This window comes from Drosophila nasuta, chromosome 2R, assembly GCF_023558535.2.
Source record: "Drosophila nasuta strain 15112-1781.00 chromosome 2R, ASM2355853v1, whole genome shotgun sequence".
NCBI classification, from domain to species: domain Eukaryota; kingdom Metazoa; phylum Arthropoda; class Insecta; order Diptera; family Drosophilidae; genus Drosophila; species Drosophila nasuta.
This window is the reverse complement of record NC_083456.1, coordinates 9,953,378-9,977,755: the sequence shown is the minus strand read 5'-3', so window position 1 is coordinate 9,977,755 and position 24,378 is coordinate 9,953,378. Positions and strand designations below refer to the sequence as shown.

The window sequence follows — 24,378 nt, the reverse complement described above, 5'->3', positions numbered from 1 at the left end:
AATTTAGTACATTTTGTGTCGTAAAATAATATATTGCGAAAATTAATTTGCGGTTACACTGCAACACACACATAAAAATCAATACTCGCCGCCATATTTTTTCACTCGAAGTCGGACGCGTTTTTATGTTTAGTTAAGTTGAAGAAACAGTAAAAACGCAATCTTAACTAGTTAAAAAGTGAATATAAAGCGGTTTATAAATAAATCGAAATAATACCGTATTGCATGGTAGATAAGAACGTTGTTTCACATCCAAGTCGGCAAACGTGTGTGCGCGTCCGAGTTTATTGTGTGTATGTGTGTGTGTGAGTGTGTATCAGTTGTGGGATTGTGTAAATTTTAGACTGAAAGTAGCATTTTTGCTAATTTGCTTGATTGTTTGCTAATCTGATGGAAGGAGCTGCACAAGTGTCTGCCCCACCCGTTGGTGGGCCACGTGGCGGAGGCTATAGAGGCCGTGGTGGAGGGCCTCCCATGCGCGGGGGCTTTGAGCGAGGACGTGGACGCGGCATGGGACGCGGTCATTTCATGGGCGGCATGCGCGGAGGTGGTATGGGTGGCGGTGGACCGCCCATGCAGGGCATGATGTCAGGTCCATCCGGTCGCGGCATGCGGCCACGCGGTGGCCTGGGTTATCAGGGTCGCGGCGGGGGTGGCGGTTTTCAGCCGCGCGGCGCTTCAATGGGTATGCGAGGTGGAGGACGACCTCCAATGTATCAGCAGCGTAAGTACACCCCAAACACACATATGTAGTTCTAGTTTTTACACAAGAATCCATCATCTGCATAAATTGCATGCAGCTCCCAAACAACATACGGGCGCTGATAACAACAAGACGGTTTCACCCGTACCAACAGCTTCGGCGGCAGCAGGCGATCCGCAGTCCAGCGAAGCGACCGGCGAAGATGGTACAGATGCAGCAGCAGGTGCCGCCACCGGCACAACACCAGCGGCCGTAAACTCACATGTGGTAAGCGGTGCAGTCAGCAGTAACAACAACAACAATGGCGGAGGACCGCCGCCATATATGGGTCGTGGACGCGGACGTGGCGGACCTTTTGGTGGTCGGGGACGCGGAGGCGGCTATAATCCACACATGAATGGCAGCGGCGGAGGCGGCGGCAATGGCATGTATCCACATTCGCACCATGCAAGCTCGATGGGCGGCCCGGGGGGCGAACATGGAGGAGGAATGCCGCGACGAGGCTCGATGCGCGGACGTGGCGGTGGTTACAATCAAGGTATGAGTCGGCCACCCATGCAAATGCAACATCACCAACAGGCACATAATGTCAATACACAAATTGCACCGGTACCAGCTCTCAAACGCGGCGCACCCGGAGGTCCAGGCCCAAAACGTGGACGTTACGAGGGAGGACCGTACGGACAGCGACCCATGACACCAAAGTATCATTCGTCATCCCAGCACATGCCTCAGTCATCATATGGTTCACCACCGAGTCATCATGCTCCAGCACCAAGGTAAGAGCAATTGAGATTTCAAATTTCACTCTTACAGCCTTTAATATTAATGCAAACGTTCACTGCAGTCATCATGGTGGCTATCAGACGCACGATCAGTCACAGCAGGTTGATCCATACTCACAGAGCGGTTACAGTACACCGGCCACCGCTCAGCAGAGTTACAATGGCTATGGTCAGAGCAGCGGCTATGCAACGCATACAACACAGACGAGCACAGCAGCCAGCAGCAGCTATGCGTCCCATCATGGCACTGAATACGATCAGAGCCAGTATCAGGGCTACAAGTGGGTGACATTTGTGTTTCTAGCGATAAATATATCTATTAATTGATCTATGTGTTTGGTATTGAACAGCTCGACGGGCTACACTGCCCAGCAGGATACACGCTATCAGCCATATAGTCAAGACTATAGTCAGCAGTATGGATCGACTGCCGTGGATTATAATGCCACTGGACAAACGGATTACAGTCAACAAAGCGCTGGTTACGATGAACGCGCGTATGCTGGTTATGGTATGTAATTAATTAACTTTCATTGTCTTTTTCTTTTATAAGTTACGCACATGCATCATCCAATATTGCCACCTTCCCGTAGATTCGCAGGCGTATTCGCAGAACTATTCGAATGCAGCCGCCTATTACTAGACAACAAGACACGAGCCTGCCGCATCCCAAAAATGGCGATACACACATTATTATTGAAGAACGCTGTGCGTGCTCAACACCACGTATGCCAAATACCAAAATCAGGGGATTAGGGCTAAAAGAACATACAACAATTTGATGTTAATATGGAAATTTGCTTGCTATTTACTTCAAATGCATACACGACACATACATACATACTAGATACACTAAAAACCCATATACACTCAAGAAACATAATTAGTCTTAAGCATAAAGTTCTCCTTTTCCTATTATTTAAGTTCAACCGTGTTGCAAACGTCTTTTTCCTTCACCTACTTCTTCCCCAAAGCAATCCAATTATTTTTCTAAAAACCTTTGTGTTTGTTTGTCTTTGATTTATCCGATACCCGATCATCTGACTGGCAATATTGATTGTATATATTGCCTGTTGTTATATGTTTTGTAAGTGGACAAATGGAGCCTTCGAATAGTATTGAGTGCTCTCCGCCAAAAATCAAATTATGTACATTTCCTTATACTTTATACTATTACTTTTCAATTATATATCTTCTAGATGAATGCAAAGCGAAATAAAAAAAAATCAATAATGTGAATCATGTCAAATTGTTTACAAAAATTGCAATGTATAAGTTCTAGTTGATAAAACAAATCACAAACAATTTACAAGTCGTCTTAACAACAAATGAAACTATTGTTTACCATTTTTTTTTTTTTTTAATATTTGAAAACTTAATTATTTATGATTTTTCAACAATTCTTAGCTTATTATATCTATTGACGTGAACAAGAAAGCGATTATAATTTCTTTTTCTAATAATGAATAGCGACAAATTAAGCAAAAATCGTAATTATGTAACTCCTATTAACTAAGGTGAGCAAAACAAAAAAAAAAATAAATTAAAAAAAAAGAAATACACAAAAATTGATTAGCAAAACAAAGCAAAAACCATAAAATTTATCAAAGTCAATAAAATAATGTTCAAAAATGTGTGTAATGCATTAAACTTATTTAAACGTAAATATTATTATTTGAAATGTTTTGTTTATACAAAAAAAAATAGAAAAACCAACTAATTAAGCAAATGAAAATAAGTGATAGAACACATAATGGAAAAGCTTGAAACAGTTTATTTGTTTATTTTTCAAAACAGCAGCCAACTTCATTCTATAACAAAGCAAACTACAAACATGAATAATGAAGTAACAACACGAAATTAATAATGAAAACTAAAAAAGAAATAAAACCAAACAAAAAAAAGAAAAAGACTGTTCAAAATGCATCCGAAGAACAAGAAGAAATTATCATAATCTAAAAGATATAAATTGTTCAACGAAGCTAATATTTAAATAGACATCTTCGAGAAGTTAACTTTCGCATTTAAAGTGATAAATTACTAAAAGTACAAATACAAGAAACATATAAAACATTTAATGTTTCTAAAAAACGAAATTTAACAAAAAGAAACAACAGATCAATACCAAACCAAGCGAAGTAAACTAAAAAGTATAAAAACACTTATAGAAGTATTGTTGAAAAGAATATGCATTCATTCATATTTGGTAAGTTAAGTCGCAAGCCAATAAATGGTCGAAGCCAAGCAAGAGACATAAAGTACCATAAATAACGTACATATTTGATAACTCAACACTCAGTCTATAAACTCTAAGTGAGCACAAACAAAAAAACTTAAATTAATAGTACTATTGTTTTTATATTGTTAAAATATGCTCAAATATGATTTGAGTTTTTGTCCGTCCTATCATTATTAAATTCTCTGATAATGGGAAAACTGAGTAATGTACAATTTAAAAAAACTAATGAGAGTTGTTGAGTTTCAGCATAACAAAATGCGGCCTTTTTGACGCATTTCTTTTAAATTGATGTAGCATTTAGTTTTCTTTTTACAGGAATGAGAAAACTAAATTTACTATATGAAAAGCGTTGTTAAAACGTTTTGAAGAGTGAAGGAAATCAACGAAATGGAATATTAAAAAGGTGATAATATCGAAACAAACAACACAAAGATTAAAACAAAAAACTAATGAAATTTGTAAGATAAACTTTAATTTAATTGTTGCACTTTTATGTTATTTACACTTTTATTTATGTAAAAACAAATTTTATTTTTTTATGAAATATTAATGAAATTTTTAAATGCGTCTTAAATGTGCCTCGCACATATCGAATCTAAAAAGGTGATACATAATATAGAATTAGAAAAGACTGATCAAAGCAAAACGCAATTTTGAAAAAAACAAGAATGGCCCAATCATTTATTTTAATGCCTAATATACAAATGATAAATAAACTATACTAAGATGATTTAAAAAGGCCGAATCTAAGAGAGATAATTTATACAGACTTACAAAGAATTAATATTTATTTTAATATTTTTTATTAAAAGCGATTTTAAATTCGCACTTTTACAAAAACAAAAATGAAAATTACAGAAGAATCTTCGAAATGAAGTAAATTATTGGTATGTGACAAAATACATTCAATAATAAACTGACTTAAGATATACAAATCTAAAGTGGACTTATATGAAACCAAAGTACAAATATAAAAATGATAACAATTCAAGCAAGAGAAACAAAAAATGCTAAAATCATTTTATAATACGTTTTTTTAAATTTAGCATTTTACAAATTCAGTTTATATAAATATAAACATAAATAACAAATTTTCCGCCATTTGACGTGGAACGCTTTATTTACGTTATGCTCTATTATTTGTTTAATTTTTATTTATTTCAATATTTAATTTAATAAATGCGTGCCATTGAAAAAAAGAAAAGAAAATCAAACAAAAATGAATTATAAACCTTGTTATTATATGCACATTTTTTAATACATTTTAATTACAGCATACAATAAAAAACAAATATATCCAACAATCGCTCAAATCCATTGGTGCGATTAGACTAACTCGAATGTCTTATATATGAGAACAGCGCTTTAGATTCTTCCATGCATTGTTGATCTTTGGAACCAAGCATACATCATGAAAATTAACGGATTTCATAATAATATTAAATAAAACAAAACAAAAAACACTACGTTGTAAATGATAACTAATTTTGAAAACTTTCAAGTTCTGTCAATTTCTCAAAATTAAAAAACTTGTGGATATAACAATAATCTCAGTAAAAGAATAAACAAAATTTAAATGTGTGTAATTAACTTTTATACCTTTTGATACCTTCCGCAGATGGAACTTACATTGAAAATAAAATATTGTGTAATTCTTTAATGCGAAAATTGACATTCTTTTGTTAAATCAATTTTTTATTGCAAAGGAGACAAATTACATCGTGCAAAGTAAAGGTAAAGAGACCAAGAAGATTTATTAAATTATTAACTTTAAATGTACAAATTAATTGCTGAAATAAAGAGTTTTTATTTTTTCCATTCTGCGAGGCGGTCAACAATACTTAACGAGTTTCGTTTTTTAGTTATATTTGGAAATATAAAGCTTCACGGCTGTTGCTCTAAACTATAATGGCATTGAAGTAAAGACGAATTATAAACTCATGCAATGAAAGTGTGAAGAAATTTAAGCACCATTATTTCGCCCAGCTAAAACTACCATTATACAAAGTGCCCAAATCTAATTGATTTTAATTATTTCATTATATAATAAAACCAGTAGCAATTGCATTTTATTATGCATTCAAGTTGAGAAGAAAAAGTGATTTTATTAAGAACACAAATATATGTTTTTATAGAATAGTTTCAAGCTTGAGAAAAATGTTATTAATTTATCATTTTTGCAAGGACCTCACCTAAAGGAATTATGTTAATTACATACATATATATTATATTGATTCTTGATTATAATCGATTAATAATGAGGTATAGCTTATGTTTTACAATCTTTATTTGCATTGCATTACTAAAGTTGCTCCAAAACAAAACAAAAGATACAAATAAAAGAGATCAACATTTACAAAAGACTTTTCGGGGGTCGTTTAATACATTTTCGAATACACATTTTTTAAATATCAAGAGATAATTAAATATTTTACAAGGTATTGATTTTGTTTATTATTGAACTAGAGAGCTTCCAAGTTGAATAATTCACATGTAGTATAACGCCGATGTGCCAAGATTACATTTTTTAAGTATATAGTGAGAAGACGTCATGTTTGTTGTGCCTTAAACAGAAACGCAATACCGATCGTTAGCCAAAGTCCAGTCGTAGTTCAATTGCAGTTTGCAGAATGTCCGGATCGTGGTGTAGTTATTTAACGACGCTTGCCAAAACGTAGGAAGACGTGGTCGACATCTGTGCGTTTGTTGTAGTTCTTCAGCAAATCATCTGAGTTAGCCACCAGCGCTAAAGTGTGGAGGATTACAAATGTTAAAGCAATTATGCCAGTTAGATGATGGTTGAGTCTCATTACCGGAAGCTTCATTGTTGATGTACGACTTAAGGGCTGAGGTTAATTGATCGGAGTTCTCCAGTGCCATGCAAACCTTTTTAATATGTTGGGGCATCTCCTCGAGAATGCCTGGCTGGCAGAGAGGTGCCTGCGTGGCAGCCTGAGAGCTGTGGACACACACAGCCAGCAGAACAATGGCGAAGCAGCAGATGACAAAGAATTGCATGTGAGACATTCTAAAAACAAGATAAACCGCGAATTAAGTTAAGCAGTAGCAATCAGCATCTAAAGTATGTCTCTCTAATACTTTCATAATCTATGATTACAAACAACTGCAACCAACTGTTGCCAGGCAATGTCTTCAAAGGAGTTAGGCCCTTGGCAAGTTTCGCAATTTGCATTGCTTTCTTATTTTTTTTTTTAAATCCGCGCGAAGCTCTTGATGACAGCTACGAAGATGACTCTAATGCTCGCTAATGTGTTTACGCGCAGACAATTTGTTTCTATTAAGCTGCAGGCCGAGTAGGCAACAATAATGGCCACCTGTCCCCCCCCCATCCGCCAGAGTGTGATGAAGATGTATAAGCTCAGCGCACTCATACGCCCCGTGTGACGAACGATGCTGGTGCCTTTGACCCAGTTGCACACGAGCCCACGCAATACCTGTGCTTCTGTAGTAGAATCTGAGTGTGTCTGTGTGCCCATGCTAAACAACGGAATGTTTCTTTTGGCATGCATCTAATGTGTCGTACGTGTTGCGCGTGCATCTGTTTAGCTTACTTAGAAGCTGGTGCAACAATATTTTCGAAGAGATCGATTGCTGCCATAGGGGGAAAATTGGCTGATTGACCTGGCATGCGAAAAGGGATGCCAATTTGCAAAGAACTTTACTGAGAAGTTGGCTGCCAGTTCCTTAATTGAGACTTTAAAATTGAAGGTATTTAATATGAGTCCTTGAGCATTCTGTGATGCTCTAAAAAGTATACTATGCAAAATTAAAATATTAATTAAATGAACTATTTGCTCTTCGCAATTACAAATTACATTATTAGATATGCTAAAAAAAAATGACTACTAAAACTGCTCGGAAATTATATAAATTATATATATTTTTTTAATATTAAAATATTTTAAAAAATGGTGTAAATAGAACAGAAATGTTAAAGTTACACAAAAAATATGAATGGAACTTTTCTGTGGATTCGGTTATAAAGTTAATTTTAAAATACAACACAAATTTTATAAGAACCTTCTTATTTTTAAAGAACAAATTAAGAATTATATTTAAAAAGTTGAAAGTGAAGCTAAAAATGTTAATATGGTCAATATGATCGAAAATTATTTATTTTAAAGGATTTGTATTTATTACGTAGATCACAAAATTAATGACTATTTGTCGAAAATTATTTTCTTCGCTATTATTTTTTAATGGCGTTTACAACTTCAAAATTCATCTATGATTTGTTTTATCACGCATTAAATAAAATTAAGGACTCGGAACAGTAAGTGTTGAAAATTAAAAAATATATATAATAAAATACTAAACAAGTAGCAAACCTGTTATTTTTTTGTTGAGAATTTGGTGTTGGAAAAGTAAAAACTTTTATATTATTTTCCAAAAAACTGTCAAGTTATTTGAACTGTTCTGCAGCTGTGTCACTATTCACTATTGTTGAACGCAAGAGCTCGAATGATGCTTTCCCTTGACAGGACATCAGCTTTTATTTACTTCCGCCGAGCACGCACACAGACCAATTGCAAGCGTCTCATTGGTTGGCACACTCACACACAAACACACACACACACACTGACACGCGCACACAGACTGACATGTAAAAGGACCACATGTTGCGCTTATACGGGGAGCTACAGCAGGAGCACGGCGGTTAGTGGGCGTGCTCAAATATTACGTATACGTCAACGAAACCAAAACGTCGGTTGCGTGTCCTCTGTGTACTTTACAACTTTTAGACAAAAGCATATGTATGCGGCAACACACAATGAATTACTCATTATATAGATCTATTATTTAAGTTTTATCAGCTCTTAATTATGTTATAAAAGGACCATTTTTTTTATGTGCAATCGCTGGGCCATAACACATTTATAAGTAGGTAGTTAGGAGCATAAATATTGCAATTTACGGCGCATCGAACTTTATGGATAAGTCCTTTTTAAAGTTAGCTGTAGCACCTTTTGTTGCAGTTGCCTTACAATGTGCGTCAGACAGCACATGGAGTAAAGTGGAGTAATCTTCAGTTTATGAGGTTGGGATTTGTAGTCGAAACGTTGCAATTAATTTGACTTGGCGCGTGTTTCGCATGCAAACTATTTGACAAAGCTTGACACTGAACTGTAATACAAATAGAGTATATACATATTATATTAACAAAGGGGCCAACAAACTTGGAGGGTGAATGAATAACAGAGACCAAGCGCTTAAATTACAGGCAAGGTTACTTAAGCAACTACAATTTCTCGCATTCTATTCTATTATGAGTTTACTCTAATGTAATAACCTAAGCTATAAACTTAATATGCATTTGTTATCAATATTTGGCAAGGTTGACATTTCGAAATACGCATCTATGATAATAAAACAGGTTTAAAATCACTTAAAACACATAATGCAATAATCATCAACAACAGAATTCACAAGAATCTAATTAAGCATTATTTCGACGAAATATTCATAACACACGTTAAAAGAGAAAACAAAAACAATAGTTCGTCATGGCTCTTCCCCTTTAGTAGGCTAAGATTTTTTATAAATTTTTGTCTACTTTTTGTCTATCTTTATAAATAAATAAAAAACAAAAGTAAACAATGTTAACATCTTAATAGTCTTGTCCTACATTTCTACACTACAAAAAAAATATATACATATATACCAGAAATTTAAATTTTTAAGAAAATATCGAAAACTAAATATATAATATATTATTTAAAATCAACTTATTATTATTTTCTCCAGGTGTCTAAAATAACGGAAAGGCAATAACTAATTAGGCTACTGGTTTGAAATTAATTAAGAACTGGATGCGGACAGGTTTTCTCAAACATTTGCAATTTTACTTTTGGCTCCGGTTTCGACTTAAACTTTAGTTCTATTTCGTATGCTTTTCGCTGTGGTCGTGTTTCTTAAAAAATACTTCCCTTTTAAGGACACGTTAAAATGAAACAAATAGTATTATTTTTGGCTATTGCGGGTCTTTATGTGGCGGCCACCAATGCGGAGCACAAAGTAGTCTGCTATTATGATTTCGCAAGCGATTTACGTGAAGGTAAAAGTCAACACAACAAAGTGATAGAAAACAAAAAGTTTTTATTATTTATATTTATGAATTTAATAAATAAAATTAAATTTCCATTCTTAAAGGCGTAGGGCGGTTAACGACCAAGCAATTGGAGGCAGCTCTTCCGTATTGCTCGCACTTGGTTTATGGCTATATGATCATGTATGGCGACAACTACCAGGTTCACAGTTATGGTGAAGTGGATGAAGAGGATATTCTTCAACATTATTTCGCCGAAATCAAATCTTTTAAACAAAAATATCCTGAATTGAAAATTCTACTAAGTGTGGGCGGTGATCGGGACATCGACGTCAGTTATCCACGTAAATATATCGAATTACTTGAGGCTACACAGGAAAAACAGAAAAAATTTATCGAGTCGGCTCTCTGGTTGGTCAAGCACTACGGATTCGATGGCCTAGATTTGGCCTATCAATTCCCGCGTAACAAACCTCGTAAGATCCATGGTGTTGTGGGATCGTTTGTTAAATCGTTCAAAAAAATTTTCACGGGCAATGAAGTTGTGGACCCTGATGCAGAAAAACATAAGCAACAATTCACTAGGCTTGTCAGTGACTTGCAGGACAAACTCCATCCTGATGGATATCTGCTGTCTTTGACTGTGCTTCCGAATGTCAACTCTACATGTAAGCACAAACCATACATTAATTAATGAAAAATGATTTTTAGATAAGTTTTTTTTAGGGTACTTTGACATTCCTAAATTGAACAAACTGGTTGATTTTGTGAATCTTGGCACCTTTGACTTTTACACTCCCGAACGCAATCCTGAGGAAGCTGACTATTCGGCTCCGCTCTTCTATGACAATTCTGAGGACAGACTACCACACAACAACGTTAAATTCCAGACAGAGTATTGGAACAATCAAGGCTTCCCAGCTAAGAAACTTAATGTGGGCATTCCCACCCATGGCAATGTTTGGCAGCTAACCGATGATTCAGGCAACACCGGAATTCCCATTGTCCACCATACAGCTGGTCCTGCTCCACCAAGCCCTCTCACAAACAAACATGGACTGCTTAGTGCACCAGAGATTTGTAAATTACTAACACTTCCCGGCATTGATGTGAAAATGGACAAGGAGGCGCATATAACCCATTCGACCTTAGGACATTATGGCTACCTTCCAGCAGAGGGTAAATCTCGTGGTCTCTGGGTTGGTTACGATGACATAGATACGGTCACTAAGAAGGCAGAATTCGCACTCGTTTATGCAGGAGGTGTTGCCCTATTCCATCTTGGACACGATGATTATCTTGGGGTGTGCGCTAAGGTAAGCTATCCAATACTCCGCTCCATAAATCAGACATTCCAGGATACAATAAATGTAAAATTAATTTGAATTGCTGTACTGTAAAAGAAACGTATGTTTATTAAATTTAACAACCTTTAAAATTATAATGAAAATATCATGTAATTTCACACTAAAAGACATTAAAGACCTAGAAAAAAAACTTCCTCCAAAATTGCACTTAATTGTAGAGTTGGAACTTTCAACTAAACTACTCAAAGATGTAGCCTGTTGTTTCAAGAATATTTAAGATTATCATATATTGATACAAACATATTTTATATATTTGGGTAGCTTTTATGCCTTAATAAATTAGTTTAATATAATATTCGACTGAGCTAAGCATCCATTCATCAACCAGATATTATCTAAAAACAACTCCACTACACAAATCCATAGAAAATTCCAATTCTTGTAGATCTCGTTGGGAGCATCACTAATTGGGTTACTGCTAACGCATTTAATGCTTTTGCTCTTTTGATGTTGCGTGTTGAGTGCAAAACCCAGGCCATATGCGAACATACTGAAGACTGCTTGCAGCAGGAATGGGAATGTGGAAATGGTAAATGGTAAATGGCAATAGTGGTGGACACGCGCTGTCGGCTTGAAGCATTCATGGGAATGGATGGGCAACAATGTCGCACAAAATTTGCACATCATTTGAATAAACTGATTGAGTTTTGGTTGCGTGCGAATAGTTCGATGAGCTAAACGGTGCTGAGAACTATGCCCTTCGCAAATCATTAACATTTAAATTATTTTCGAATTAGAAAAGAAAGTCTGTACTTTCGACTGGATTTCCATACTTTTTAATGTTTATTTATTTTTTTCTGTGTGTTGTGATAGCAAATGTAAAACTAAGTGAATTAATTGTATGCGACACCAAGTAAAAAACTAAAAACTAAAGACTCGGCCTCAGTCCAAGAGCTTAGCAACTATGGGATCCGGTGCTGTCATCGCATAGCCCAGGTGCTGCAGTGCCCGACGAATTTCCACAAAGACGCTGGCATCATCGATGGTCGCCGGCAGCACAACACGCTCATTACGGGCAAAGTCCGCCATGGCCTTGCGCATTGTTTTCCCGGAGCGAGTTCTCGGCAAATTGTTGACGGAGGTGATCAGACGGAAGGCGGCAATGGGACCAACGACTTCGCGTATGAGGGTGATAATCTCTGTGGAGAGCTTGGCATCCGTTTTCTTGCAGTTGTCGACGGGAATGTACAGACATAGCGGCACCTGGCCCTTGGTTGCCTCTGGCACACCAAAGACGGCTACATCCACGACATCGGGATGACGAAGCACTGCATCTTCCAGGCTAGAAGTGGACAAGCGATGGCCGGCCACATTAATGACATCGTCATCGCGAGCTGTCACAAATATGTAGCCTCGTTCGTCCTTGTAACCTGCATCCATGGTGTCGTAGTAACCCTAAAAATAAGTTACACGTGTATTTATCAAGGAAGCATTTAATAATAGTAAATAAATGAAAAAAAAAGGGAATTAAAGCAGCTGAGCCTGGATTTAATGCAATTAAATTGTGGGCTGACAATTTTTTTTATACTGATGACTATTTGCCAATCAACTACTGTGCACTGAGTTTTATCCTGCGTTCAATACCAATTTGTTAGGTCTCGGTACCATAGATTTAGAGATACTATAATCGTTTTTGCGACCGGTCAGACAGACAGATGGATGTTCTCCCTAGCCTTTCAAATACATTCTCGTTTGATACCCTTCTGTGCCTTTTTGGATAGTACTTACCGGAAACTTTTGGAAATATAACTTGCGATAGAGTTCATCATTTCTGTAGAGCGATGCCATGTTGCCCGGCGGCAATGGCAGCTTCAGGACAATGCGTCCCAGCTCCGTCGGCGCCGCCTCACTGCCATCCTTCTTGAGAATTTTAACTACAAGTAGTTAAATAATAATATAAGCAGCAATTATAAATGCTAGGGACTGCTCACCATCGTAGCCCACTAGAGGCAAACCCGTGGAGTACATTGGCGGGTTGAGATTCTGCTGAAAGCCCAAACAGGTGGCCGTTATGGCCGAACCAGTTTCCGTCTGCCACCAATGATTGAGCACTGGCACCTTGAAGGTCTTATGAATCCAAGCCTTAGTCTCGTAGTCACAGTGTTCGCCGGCAATGAAAATGGCACGCAAGGATTTCAGACTATATTGCTTGCCATACTTAATTTCGGGATCAGCACGGCGTATCACACGGAACGAAGTCGGCACCGAGAAGATCGAGCACACCTTGTGTTGGTCAATAATCCTACAGAGCTTAATTATAGAGAGAGTGTATCATTTGTGAACAGCAACTCACCTGAAGTATTGTCCAGGATCGGGAGTGCGATCCGGTTTACCTTCATACATGACGCTGGTGGCGCCTAGACAAAGTGGACCATAGCAGATGTACGAGTGTCCCACCACCCAGCCCATGTCAGAGGCAGCCCACCAAGTATCGCCAGGCTTAATGCCATAGATCATCTTCAAGGTGTACATCAAGGCAACCAGATGGCCGCCAATAGTACGCAGTACACCCTTCGGCTTGTCCGTGGTGCCCGACGTATAGAGTATATAAAGAGGATCGTTGGCTTCAATGGGCACACAGGCCACTGGCTCATTGGGATCGCTCATGGCCAATACCGCATCCCACAGTATATCCGCATTATCGTCGAGTTTATCCAATACAACCTGCTCGCGCATAAAGATGATGTTCCGTTGCGGCGGCTTCCAGCGTGACATATTGATGGCCGAGTGGAGAATATCGAGATACGGCACCACTCTGCCAGGTTCCACGCCCGCATTGGCGGCTATGACCAGCTTTGGCTCCACGTGCTCAATACGCGAGCAAAGCTCACGGGCAGCAAATCCACCAAAGACTACGGAATGCACAGCACCAAGTCGCACAATAGCCAGCATTGCAATAATGGTTTCGGGTATGAGCGGCATATAGATGACCACACGATCACCCTTGGTCACGCCCATTTTGGCAAGTCCGCCGGCCAGTTGCAGTACCTGCTCGTACAGTTCCTGATACGTGACCTTGCGCACCACATTAGTCAGTGGACTATCGTGGATCAAGGCCACCTTGTCGCCCCTGCCGGCCAGAATATGCCGATCGATGGCATTGTAGCAGGCATTCAAATAGCCGCCCACATACCACTTGGTAAATGGCGAATTACTGTTGTCCAGCACCTGATCCCAGGGCCTGTCCCAGTCCAACAGATGACCTAACTCCTGCCAGAAGGCAATGGGGTTTTGCACCGATTTACAGTATGCTTCCAGGTATTTTGTACTGTGTGCTTCTGTGGGCAAGCCATACAAAGACGAATCACCTGTTAAATTGAACAAGATCAGCAAATTTGTCAGTAGTTTTTATCGATATTCGGGTTCATTGCTCTTGAATGCCTCATTAAATGCTGCATAAATTTGGGCGCGCTAGACAAACAAATCGAAAAGTGAGTCTAATTTACACTTCCACAATCACCAGCGGTGACTTCGAATTGTATAATTGAATTCAAAGTTGCGCTTACTCTGGCATTTTGCATATGCATGCGTAAATATGTGTGATTATATATGTGTGTGTAAAGATAACAGCTGACGCAGCAGACGGGCAGAATAATCCATCGTGGCAATTTAGTTTCTCTCTCCTTACATAAGAATGAGTGCGTAAAGCAAGATGGCGACACGCTTGACGTAAACGGTTAACCGTTTCGCTTAATTAAACGTAGCACATGCATATTCAATTTACTCTTTTGTTTTTTTTTTCACTGTTGCTCACATTTATTTTTTAATTAAACTTCATTATTTGTTTTTTGCATATGTATGTATGTATAACTTACTGCAATCAATATTCATTTTATCTTCTTTTATCTCCATTAGATTTCAAAAACTCAAAACTGTCGCCTATACTATATTCTGCTCACTAGATATATTTCCTTTTTATTTTTAAATATTTCCGCTGGGCTTAGACACGACCGCCTCTTTGTAGTCAATACGTTGAAATGACATTAAATGGATCGTACTGTAAGTATAAAACCTACACTCAAAAACAATTCGATCAAAGGTTTTGGTCGCATTTCTCTCTGAATGAGAACTTCGAAACAATTTCTAATGAATGATATTCTCTTTTTCTTCTTGAACAATAAAAACAACAACAATTAAAGCTTTGACAAAGAACAACTTGAAACTAACACTAACTCTAATACTGTAAGTTTATGCAATTGGTTTTTGGACCTTTTCAATGAATGCTTTGACCTGAGAGTAGCACAAATAAAAAAAAACAAATTGGCTTCACTAAATCATAACAAATATGATGTTAATTTAATTTTATTTCATCAATATCTTTTAAAGAGTATTTAGTAATTCGACTTCAATCTGCTGATCCAAAGTAGCGACCAATGACGTAGTGCCCTTTGTTTTTGTGTGCATTTCTCTTGCATTCTTATTCTCTTCGCCGATTCAAGCTTTTGCGGCGCGAGGTTAATATACTTTTGCTAGTGGCGCAGTTACATTAAATCTTATTCTAATAAAAAATCAATTCAAAATTGTTAAACATTTAAATGTTTTTTTTATTGTATTTGCATTTTCAAAATGAAGCATTTTTAAAACTTATAATTATAAAAATATATGTTATATTTCATCATCTTTATTTCTTTTTCTTTTGCTTGTTCATTTTTTTGGCTGGTGGCTGATCGGTATCCGTTTCCGAGTTTAGCTCCACACTGAAACCCTTGATGTAGGGTTTAACCAATCTGAAAACTAACTTTTCATGCTGTACATTGCTCGAGTCCAGACTTAATCTGACTGTGACCGGATCAAAGGAATGGAATACCACATTGCCACATCGCTGTGTGTGATCTTCCTCATTGAATGTAAATATAACCTCGCTCTTGGTACGCTCCAAACCATCCTTGCCATCCTTATCACCCTTCAGATAGAGTGTGCCTTCCAGTCCATACTTAGGTATAAGCACCTGTAGCGCGTTCTTGCGCACAAACAAAACATAGCTGCAAAGCATAATAGGTTGTCGATTAAATTTCATAATCTAGTTAATAGTATAAATACCCCCTCTTCGTCTTCCTCTTTTCCACGGAAAAAACAAATGTGTGTTGAGTGCTACAGATGCGCGGCCAGCGTATTGTGCCATCTTATGACGATAATTCAAATTGTTGCAGATCACCTCATTGGATTTCCGCTCCAAGAGCTGAGCATAAGTGCTGTCTGCGCCAATGGAGGCGGCAAGCAGGCGATGCACCATTATGTCCGAGTAACGACGAATGGGCGATGTAAAGTGTGTATAAATGGGCGCAGCCAGACCGTAGTGGAAGAACTCCTCCTTTTGAAGACTGCCACTGATAAAGTAGACGGCCTGCATCATACAGCGAGTAGTTAGAATACGAATCATCATATTAAAGTACGGATTATCCGCTTTGACGCATTTGTCTAGGGAATGCGATAGCTCCAGACCCGTATCCGTTAACACTTCAAAGCCCTGATAGCGTGCTGCTTTGACCAGTGGATCAAAATTGGTTGGCGGAGGCTTGGGATGACGCCGCAACACAGCGCATTCGGTGAACTCGTTGGCAATGTGTTGGGCTACAGTAATATTGGCCAGCAACATGAACTCCTCAACCATTGAGTTAGTGTCCCGCATCTGCTTGGCTTCCACTTCGAGGGGTTCATGCGTCTCACTATCTACTTGGAAGCGAATCTCTGGCGAAGCCAAAACCAAAGCGCTAAAAGTGTCAAAAGATTAATATAAAAGAGCTATTTAGCTAATGAACCTGTGGGTTACCCATTATCCATACGGCGCTTTTTCAGTATTTTGGCCAAACGATTAAGATTTCGCAACGATTTGGTAATTTCATCATTCTGAGATGCGTCATCGATAAGCACTTGCGCCTCCTCATAGGTCATGGCACGCTTCGATTTGATGACGCTCTTGTGGAAACGTTTAGCTAACACATTTGCCTCCTTGTCCAATTCCCAAATGCACGAGAACGCAAAACGCTCGACACCACCAACCAGTGAGCAGAGATTGGAGCTAAGCAGCTCTGGCACCATGTCAATGCGCTTGCCTACCAAGTAAACCGTTGTCCCGCGTGCAGCAGCCTCCTTGTCTAAAGCGTTACCTGGCCTAATAAAGTGACTGACATCGGCAATATGGACACCCACCTCCAGATTGCCATTGGGCAGCTCGCGGCAATGAAGTGCATCATCAATATCCGTACAACCTGGTGGATCCACCGAACAAATGTATAAATCGCGCAGATCCACACGCTTCGCATAATCTTCAGCCGTAATAGACCAAGGCATTTTAGGTAAGAAACTGAGAACTTCTTCGGAGAACTTGCAGTGGGGCACATCGTGCTCCAGCAATATTACCTCGTTCTCAGTGGCCATGTTGCCCAGTGGCCCAAGCGAGCGCACAAAGTGTCCATGGGGATAGCGCGAGTTGCGGGGCCAACTGTCAATGGTAACAATGATGCGTTGATTTTGCAGCTTGTCCGCCTGCCGCGTCTCAATTCGTATGCGCGGAATCTTGCGATCGGCGGGCACAAAAATGTGCCGTGTTGTATCTTCTATAAGGCTGGGCTGCAGAATTCCACAATACTGTCGCCACTTACGACGCACAATGCCCACAATGCGACCGGTGGGAGTGCGCTCTGAAACTGGTGCTACCCGCAGTTGCTGCAACATTTCTTTTTCCTGTTCGACACGATCTTCGCTAGGAACATCATCTGCATACACATTCTTCTCTTCCAGCACAATTTCACTAGGCGCAGACCATTCGTTTTCAGGCAGCAATTCCACAGCCACCAGATCGCCATCCACAGCCCGATTCAGCGATTCTCGTCCTTGAATCAAGATCTGTCAAAGTAAATCAAATTAATCTCTGAGTAAGTAGAGTTGGATCGTAGTGTCTTACGGCTTTCTCGTAACTCTCGACGTTCACACTACCCTCGAGATAGTTCTCTCGGGATGCTTGGAATGCGCCCTGAAGCAACTTTTTCTGTCGGAACCCCTCGAGCAGTTCCTTCATGCTCAAGTGTGGTGGATATTGGGGCAGCGCTTGTTTCTCATTCTCAAAAGATTTGTGCGCCAACTTGTCCACCAATAAGGGGAAATCCTCAAGCGATTTAACGTAATCAGCAGCAGGGCAGACCAATATGCCCTCAGCCTCGGCCTTAGCCCGATTGCCTGCATCGTCACTGAGCAGTATCACACGTGTTGCAGTGCGTCCACTGCGCTGAAACACTTTGGACTCTTGTGAGGTCTGCAGATGGCTGTCATACCACTTGGTGGCCATGCGTATAGCACGATCATTTCGATCATTAGCAGTTTCATCGGGTTCCCGATCCGCGTAGGTATCTCTGTGGAGTATACGAAGTAAGTCATTAACTAATCTATATCCTTAATAAGAGTGAACAATCAAATTTTATTTGCTTGAAGCTATACACAAGTACAATGTAAGTCATCGACCTATGTAGCTATTTCTTTCTTCTGACCCAGACATAAAAAAAGACAGTGAAAACAAACATCCCACACTGCCCCATTTGTCGAGATAACAATTTTAGAATCCCCATAAAAAAATATAATCAAATAGCTTTCGACATTTATAAATTTACAACTATAGAAGCTTTATCCAAAATTTACTTACTTGTGATGTTCGTTGACAAACACGTAGAAATTGCGTGTGCGATCATGAATGATTTCATTGATACGCTTGTAAATCGACGAACTCTTATGTTTCACCTCATTGAGGACAGTAGTCAGCACGATCACGTTGTGGAACACATCCTCCTCGAGTACATCGATTTGATCCAACACCACGTTGGTGTCTAAAACAATGTAGTGCGGGTATTTGAAGAGACTACTCTTGATTTCGTGATTCGATGTCAGTTGATAAGCCTCGTTTTGGAAGCAATACTGACACAAATCGGAGCCGCAGCCAATATCATCGCGAAGATAATGCTCTCGCACGATTTTTAATATATTGCCGCGTTTTGTTTTACGCGTAAATTCGCGTAAAGTCTGCATGTTGTTAGCGTAGTATACAAGTCGCAATAACACAATGCAAACGCGTGCCGGAATATGAATCCCATGCACGTTTAATTTCGTTTCCACTGCGTCTCATTTTGCCGATAGTTGGCATGAAACAAAATAAGTCTTCAAGTCTTCAATTAAAAAATGCACATCAGCTTGATTAATATGTCATCACCATCAAATTGGCATTACTACTTTGTGAAGCTCAGCAGAAATTATATGATGATCTAACAACTAAAAAAAAAACTAAACTCAAAATAAAATGAATTATAATAATCGTACAACATTCGCGCATTTGCGGCACTAAACCATCAGACGTTATGCAGCACTTGTTCTGCATTTGTGTTCGGCTCGCGCAGCACGTGTGTTGTGCACGTTGCGGTGTTATTTAAATTATTTCAGCATTTTTCAATAATATTTACAATGGCATCGACTGAAAAGAGTTTTCCGCGTGGCGGAATTGCAAATCTGCAAACAAATAACGAAAATATTACATCAAATATAGTAAGTATGCAATACATAATATGACCATAAGGTAAAATAAACAAGACTTTGGTGTCTTCTCTGCAGGTTTTTGGTGCGTCGCAAGTAAAAGCAAAGAAAGTGCCAAAGTCAAAGGATAGTCAACTGAGAGACGAGGATGCCGAGCAGGATGAACAACAACTGCAAGCCTTCTCTGCAGAACCGCTCACACTCGATACCCTGCAGGAGCAAATGCTGATCATGGGCATTGTTACGGACACGAGCGCTACTGCAGTGAAAATTGCATTGCCAGGTCGATTGGCGGCACGTGCTTTGGTCGCAGACGTTTCTGCAGCCTATGGACGTGTACTGCAGTCCTTTATGGAGGGCGACAGCAGCGAATATCACGAGTTGAGCCAACTGTTTCAACCCGGGCGCATTGTCTATGGACGCGCAGTGAAAACCACTGATGGTACGTATAGCAATCGTGTATCGCTGTTGCTCAATCTCAAGCCGGCTGAGGTGAATAGCAACTTAAAGCATAACAGCATCAAGAAGGGCTTTATCTTCTCGGGCGCCATTCAGGAAATTCAAGATCACGGTTATGTGATTGAGACAGGCATTGAGGGATTGAACGCTTTTGTACCTAATGCAAACATCACACAACAGCACTTGGGACAGTTGATCTTTCTGAAAGTCAAGCAAATTCAGCACAATGCCGATCAAAGCACCTGTCAATGTGAGCAGCTGGAACAGGACAATCTAAAGATAAAGAGCAAGAACGAAACTAATCTCGACTATATTATGCCTGGCAGCATTGTCAAATTTAAATTTACAAAGCAGCACAAGAACGGACTGGAGGGAAACATCATGAATGAGGCATTTAGGGCTTTTGTGAATGAGCATCACTTGGCCGAACCGTTACACACGTCGGATGATTATGAAGTGAACTCTGAATACGAGGCACGCGTGCTCTATGTGATGCCGCTGACCAAGCTGGTCTACCTTACCCTTAATCTGGACATCAAAAAGCCCATCGGGGAAGGCGATGAAGAGACACTCATTAAGGGAAGGATTGTAGAGAAGGCACGCGTGCTGCGACATGGCACCGGTGGCATTATTTTGTTGCTCAATCAGAAGTACAAGGGACTCATTTCATACACCTCTCTTAAATCGAGCTTCAAAGGTAACTACGATCAGGATGCCGTGCTCTCGAAGTACACGCGCAAGAGTAAGCACACCGTTCGTGTGCTGGGTTACGATGCCATTGAGGGACTTTACTACTGCAGTGATGATCCCAATGTGCTCCGTGAGAAGCTGTACACACTTGAGGATCTGCATGCTGGGGACATTGTTTCGGCGCGAATTGTCAAGTCGGAGTCAAAGATTGGCGGCTACGCCGTCAAGCTAGGCAAAGTAAACGGCATAATTGAGCAGCTGCATCTTGCACCAAACACACAGTACGAGTTGGGACAAAATTTGCGCTGTCGCGTGATCGATATATCGCTAGAGCGCAAGCTGTGCTATTTGAGCAATCGCAGCGAATATCTGAGCAAGGGTGTCAAGCTACTTACATCGCTGGACGCGGCGCAGACGGGAAAACTCTTCACTGGCAGTGTCGTCAAGTGTGAGCCCAACTATGTTCTAGTGAAGTTCTGTAGTGGCATCAAGGGTATGCTTTACAAACAGCACTTGGCTGCCGGACTGATTGAACACAACTTTAACGAGGGTCAAGCCCTCAAATTTCGAATTACTGGACGCAATAATGAACAGGTGCTCCTTTCGCTGCCCGAGGACAAATTCCAACCTGGTGAAATCTGTCCCTCTGAAGTAACAAATTCTTTGGATTCCGGACTGGAAATTAAAATCACTTGCCTTGCCGATGAGGACAAAGATGACGAGGATGCCATAGAAGAGTTCGTGGGTCTGGTACCATTGCATCTACTCTCGGACTATGTGGATCTGCAGATTCCACAGAAACGCACATATCCCGTTGGCAAGCAAATAGAGGTCGCTTGCGTGCTGCAAAACATTTTCAGCTATCGTGATGTTGCCTATTTCTCAGAGAATCTTACCAAGGAGTGGCAAACCGTGCAGGTGGGTGACATTTTGCGTTCCCAAGTGAAAAACATCAACAATGAGGTGGTCGATCTGCTGCTTCCCGTGCGCAACTACAATAAATTGGTCAAGATTCACATCAAAATGCTGTGTCTGAACACTGTGCGTGGTGTGCCCGTCGTGCTGCAGCCAGATCAGCTTCTTTACGTCAAGATAATCAGCAAGGAGCTGGAGACCAAGACGTTGACGGTGTCTGCCAAACTGACAGATGTGTGGACTGGTCAACTGTCCGACACGGCTCAAATGGTAGAAAAGTAAGTGTTGGTTGATGAAATCCTTAGTAGAATTTTAATTAAATGGTTTTACTTATGCAGCTATCTTAAAGAAGTGGCGGAGATTAAGAACAAGCTGAAACGAATGACCGCACCAATTGCCAAGTTTAACGTGGGAGACTCGATCAATGTGTGCTTCCAGGGACTCGATCAGTCCACCAATGATTGGGTATATAATGCGGTTGGCACCAGAAACATTTCTGCCGTGATGCCTGCCAGCGTGGCTGGAACAGTTACTGCGCCTGCGTTGGGCACTATCGAACAGGCCGTCATCTTGTGGATTGATTATACAAATGATTTGCTGCTGGTCAGCAACAAGACGTGGGACATTCAGCACGTGATTAACAGCAACGAGTTGCCATTGAATTTGGTCGCCAAAGCGGGCATGAGGGCCAAGGTTCTGTTAAGATTGGACAGTATTGTCTTGTGCACACTAAAGAAAGGTGGAAAGAATCCATTAGTGTTTTGCCCAGTACGTTTGCATCCCAATGATGTTGAGGAGTCCGCGAGTGCTAATTTGCGACAGGGTGATTTCTTTAATCTGGCATTTATACACGATAAACTACCCATTGCCGTGCCTGAGACCGTGTGGAAGCTATGGAAGAGCGTCAAACGTGCTGCCAATATGGAAGAGGTGCCAGTCAAGTCCAAGAAAATCAAAGTTGAGTCCAACGCAAAGAAGGAACTGGAAGTCAATGGCAAGCCAATTAAACTAGAGAAAAAGAAACAACAGCAGGAAGTCAATGGCAAGAAAACCAAACCCACAGTGGAAAATGGCAAGAAAACAAATGGTCAACTCTTCTTTGAGGACAAGGAACCTTCCAAGAAAGATACGAATAAATCCAATGCTGCGGATGAAGCGATTTCCAAGGCACGTCTGCCAGGTGTATCCAGCTTCTGGGATGCAGACCTTGGCGCTTTAAATGGTAAGTCTCAAGAGGTCGCATCCAGCGACGAGGATGACGACGATGTAGCTGCAGCGAACGAGGCAAATTCCAGCAAAAAGAGACGCCTTAACGCCAAGGAGAAGGCCAAGGCTGAGGTAAAGGAGGAGCAGCGTTTACGTGAGATCGAAGACCGCAACGCAGATCCCAATCAACGTCCCGAAACCATAGATCAATTCGAGCGTCTGGTTTTGGCCGAACCCAACAGTAGCAAATCCTGGATACAGTACATGAGCTTCCTGCTCTCCAACACAGAGATTGACAAGGCTCGCGAAATCGCACGTCGTGCTATCAAAACAATAACGTTCCGGGAGACAAAAGAGCTACGGAACATGTGGACAGCCCTGCTCAATTTGGAGCTCAGCTACAACTCATCCAATTTCGATGACGTGCTCAAAGAAGCACTTAGCCACAACGATCCGTTGGAAACGTACCTAAACGTCGTCGAAGTGCTCAAATCACACAACCTCAAGGAGCGTCTCATCAACACCTTAAATCTGGTCATGCGGAAGTTCCGGACGGAGTTGCAAGTATGGCGTGTTGCTGCAGATACATATTTCTGGCTAAACATGGCCGATCGAGTGCAGCCAACACTACAGCGTGCCTTGGGCGTTCTACCCAAGAATGAACGTAAGTTCAAACAGCTTTTCTATGAAACCAGTAACAAAACTTTTTTTTATCTCCAGACATCACTTGCATTGTGGCGTTTGCTAAGATATACGCAGACCATGGGGACAACGCCATGGCCCAAACTCTGCTCGATGACATTGTAACCTCGTATCCCAAGCGCATTGACATTTGGAATCTTTACGTGGACTTGCTGGTTAAGTGCAGTCTCATCGATTCCGCAAGGTAATTAGAATTTGAATTATACTCCAATCAGATAACTGAAACTTTTCTAATTTCTTCAATTAAAGGAATGTACTAGAGCGGGCTGTGCTGCAAAAGTTACCACCAAATAAGATGCTTGTCATTTACAAAAAGTATCTGGAATTTGAGCAGAAGCATGGCACCGAAGCGAATGCTTCAAGGGTGAAAAAGCTGGCTGAGGAATACGTGAAAAGCCAGAATAAAACACCTCAGTGAGCAACTAAATACTTTTGAAGAATACTTAAGTGGCATTAATAACACTTATTGAGGATCTGTTTTGTAGTTCTGTTGATACTTTATTCTATATAATTCTATGTTAAATGAAGTGTATGATTTTTGAATGCTACTTTTTAAATAGTATATGTATAATATATATTATAGAAATACATACAAATCTGTTTCTGGCTACGCCGTATGGTTGCCAATCTACATGGATAAATGTAGCGACAACCGGACGACGAATTTTGCGCCTCAGAAAAGAACAAACCATAAATGTTTGCGAGCAATGTGTGAATGTTTTTTTGGGATG

General features: G+C 40.0%; 7 protein-coding genes across 9 annotated transcripts; 3 read left to right on the top strand and 4 right to left on the bottom strand.

Annotated features, from left to right (window-relative positions):
• Positions 1–65: 65 nt before the first annotated feature.
• On the top strand, positions 66–3,414 carry LOC132787466 (uncharacterized). Of its 3 annotated transcripts, XM_060794516.1 has the most exons (6): positions 69–724; positions 801–1,241; positions 1,320–1,482; positions 1,551–1,769; positions 1,839–1,999; positions 2,082–3,414. In XM_060794516.1, exons 1-6 carry the CDS (start codon positions 391–393, stop codon positions 2,129–2,131), a joined length of 1,368 nt encoding a protein of 455 aa, XP_060650499.1. In that variant the 5' UTR covers positions 69–390; the 3' UTR covers positions 2,132–3,414. The 3 variants fall into 3 exon arrangements, with proteins under 3 accessions (XP_060650497.1, XP_060650496.1, XP_060650499.1); XM_060794514.1 differs by having other exon boundaries at positions 66–724; positions 858–1,482; XM_060794513.1 differs by having other exon boundaries at positions 67–724; positions 801–1,482.
• Positions 3,415–5,855: 2,441 nt separating this feature from the next.
• LOC132787467 (dromyosuppressin) lies at positions 5,856–8,201 on the bottom strand. The gene is made up of 3 exons (XM_060794517.1): positions 8,077–8,201; positions 6,541–6,755; positions 5,856–6,473 (listed from the first exon to the last, which is right to left on the bottom strand). Exons 2-3 carry the CDS (start codon positions 6,752–6,754, stop codon positions 6,382–6,384), a joined length of 306 nt encoding a protein of 101 aa, XP_060650500.1. The 5' UTR covers position 6,755; positions 8,077–8,201; the 3' UTR covers positions 5,856–6,381.
• A 1,289-nt stretch (positions 8,202–9,490) lies between these two features.
• On the top strand, positions 9,491–11,291 carry LOC132784958 (chitinase-like protein Idgf2). Its single transcript, XM_060790890.1, has 3 exons — positions 9,491–9,803; positions 9,899–10,462; positions 10,521–11,291. The coding sequence occupies exons 1-3, from the start codon at positions 9,695–9,697 to the stop codon at positions 11,177–11,179; spliced, it is 1,332 nt and encodes a 443-aa protein (XP_060646873.1). The 5' UTR covers positions 9,491–9,694; the 3' UTR covers positions 11,180–11,291.
• Positions 11,292–11,941: 650 nt separating this feature from the next.
• LOC132786550 (acyl-CoA synthetase short-chain family member 3, mitochondrial) lies at positions 11,942–15,141 on the bottom strand. The gene is made up of 5 exons (XM_060793099.1): positions 14,977–15,141; positions 13,455–14,469; positions 13,093–13,403; positions 12,890–13,035; positions 11,942–12,556 (listed from the first exon to the last, which is right to left on the bottom strand). Exons 1-5 carry the CDS (start codon positions 15,011–15,013, stop codon positions 12,044–12,046), a joined length of 2,022 nt encoding a protein of 673 aa, XP_060649082.1. The 5' UTR covers positions 15,014–15,141; the 3' UTR covers positions 11,942–12,043.
• Positions 15,142–15,782: 641 nt separating this feature from the next.
• LOC132787808 (exosome complex exonuclease RRP44-like) lies at positions 15,783–16,154 on the bottom strand. The gene has a single exon (XM_060795118.1). The coding sequence runs from the start codon at positions 16,152–16,154 to the stop codon at positions 15,783–15,785; it is 372 nt and encodes a 123-aa protein (XP_060651101.1).
• A 17-nt stretch (positions 16,155–16,171) lies between these two features.
• Positions 16,172–19,223, bottom strand: LOC132787805 (exosome complex exonuclease RRP44). Its single transcript, XM_060795111.1, is given in 5 exon segments — positions 16,172–16,234; positions 16,236–16,872; positions 16,932–18,007; positions 18,066–18,510; positions 18,798–19,223. Coding segments are annotated over 5 exon segments (2,598 nt in total). The 5' UTR covers positions 19,178–19,223; the 3' UTR covers positions 16,172–16,174.
• A 177-nt stretch (positions 19,224–19,400) lies between these two features.
• LOC132787803 (uncharacterized) lies at positions 19,401–24,315 on the top strand. The gene is made up of 5 exons (XM_060795109.1): positions 19,401–19,687; positions 19,754–22,017; positions 22,078–23,609; positions 23,666–23,831; positions 23,897–24,315. Exons 1-5 carry the CDS (start codon positions 19,607–19,609, stop codon positions 24,063–24,065), a joined length of 4,212 nt encoding a protein of 1,403 aa, XP_060651092.1. The 5' UTR covers positions 19,401–19,606; the 3' UTR covers positions 24,066–24,315.
• Positions 24,316–24,378: the final 63 nt, after the last annotated feature.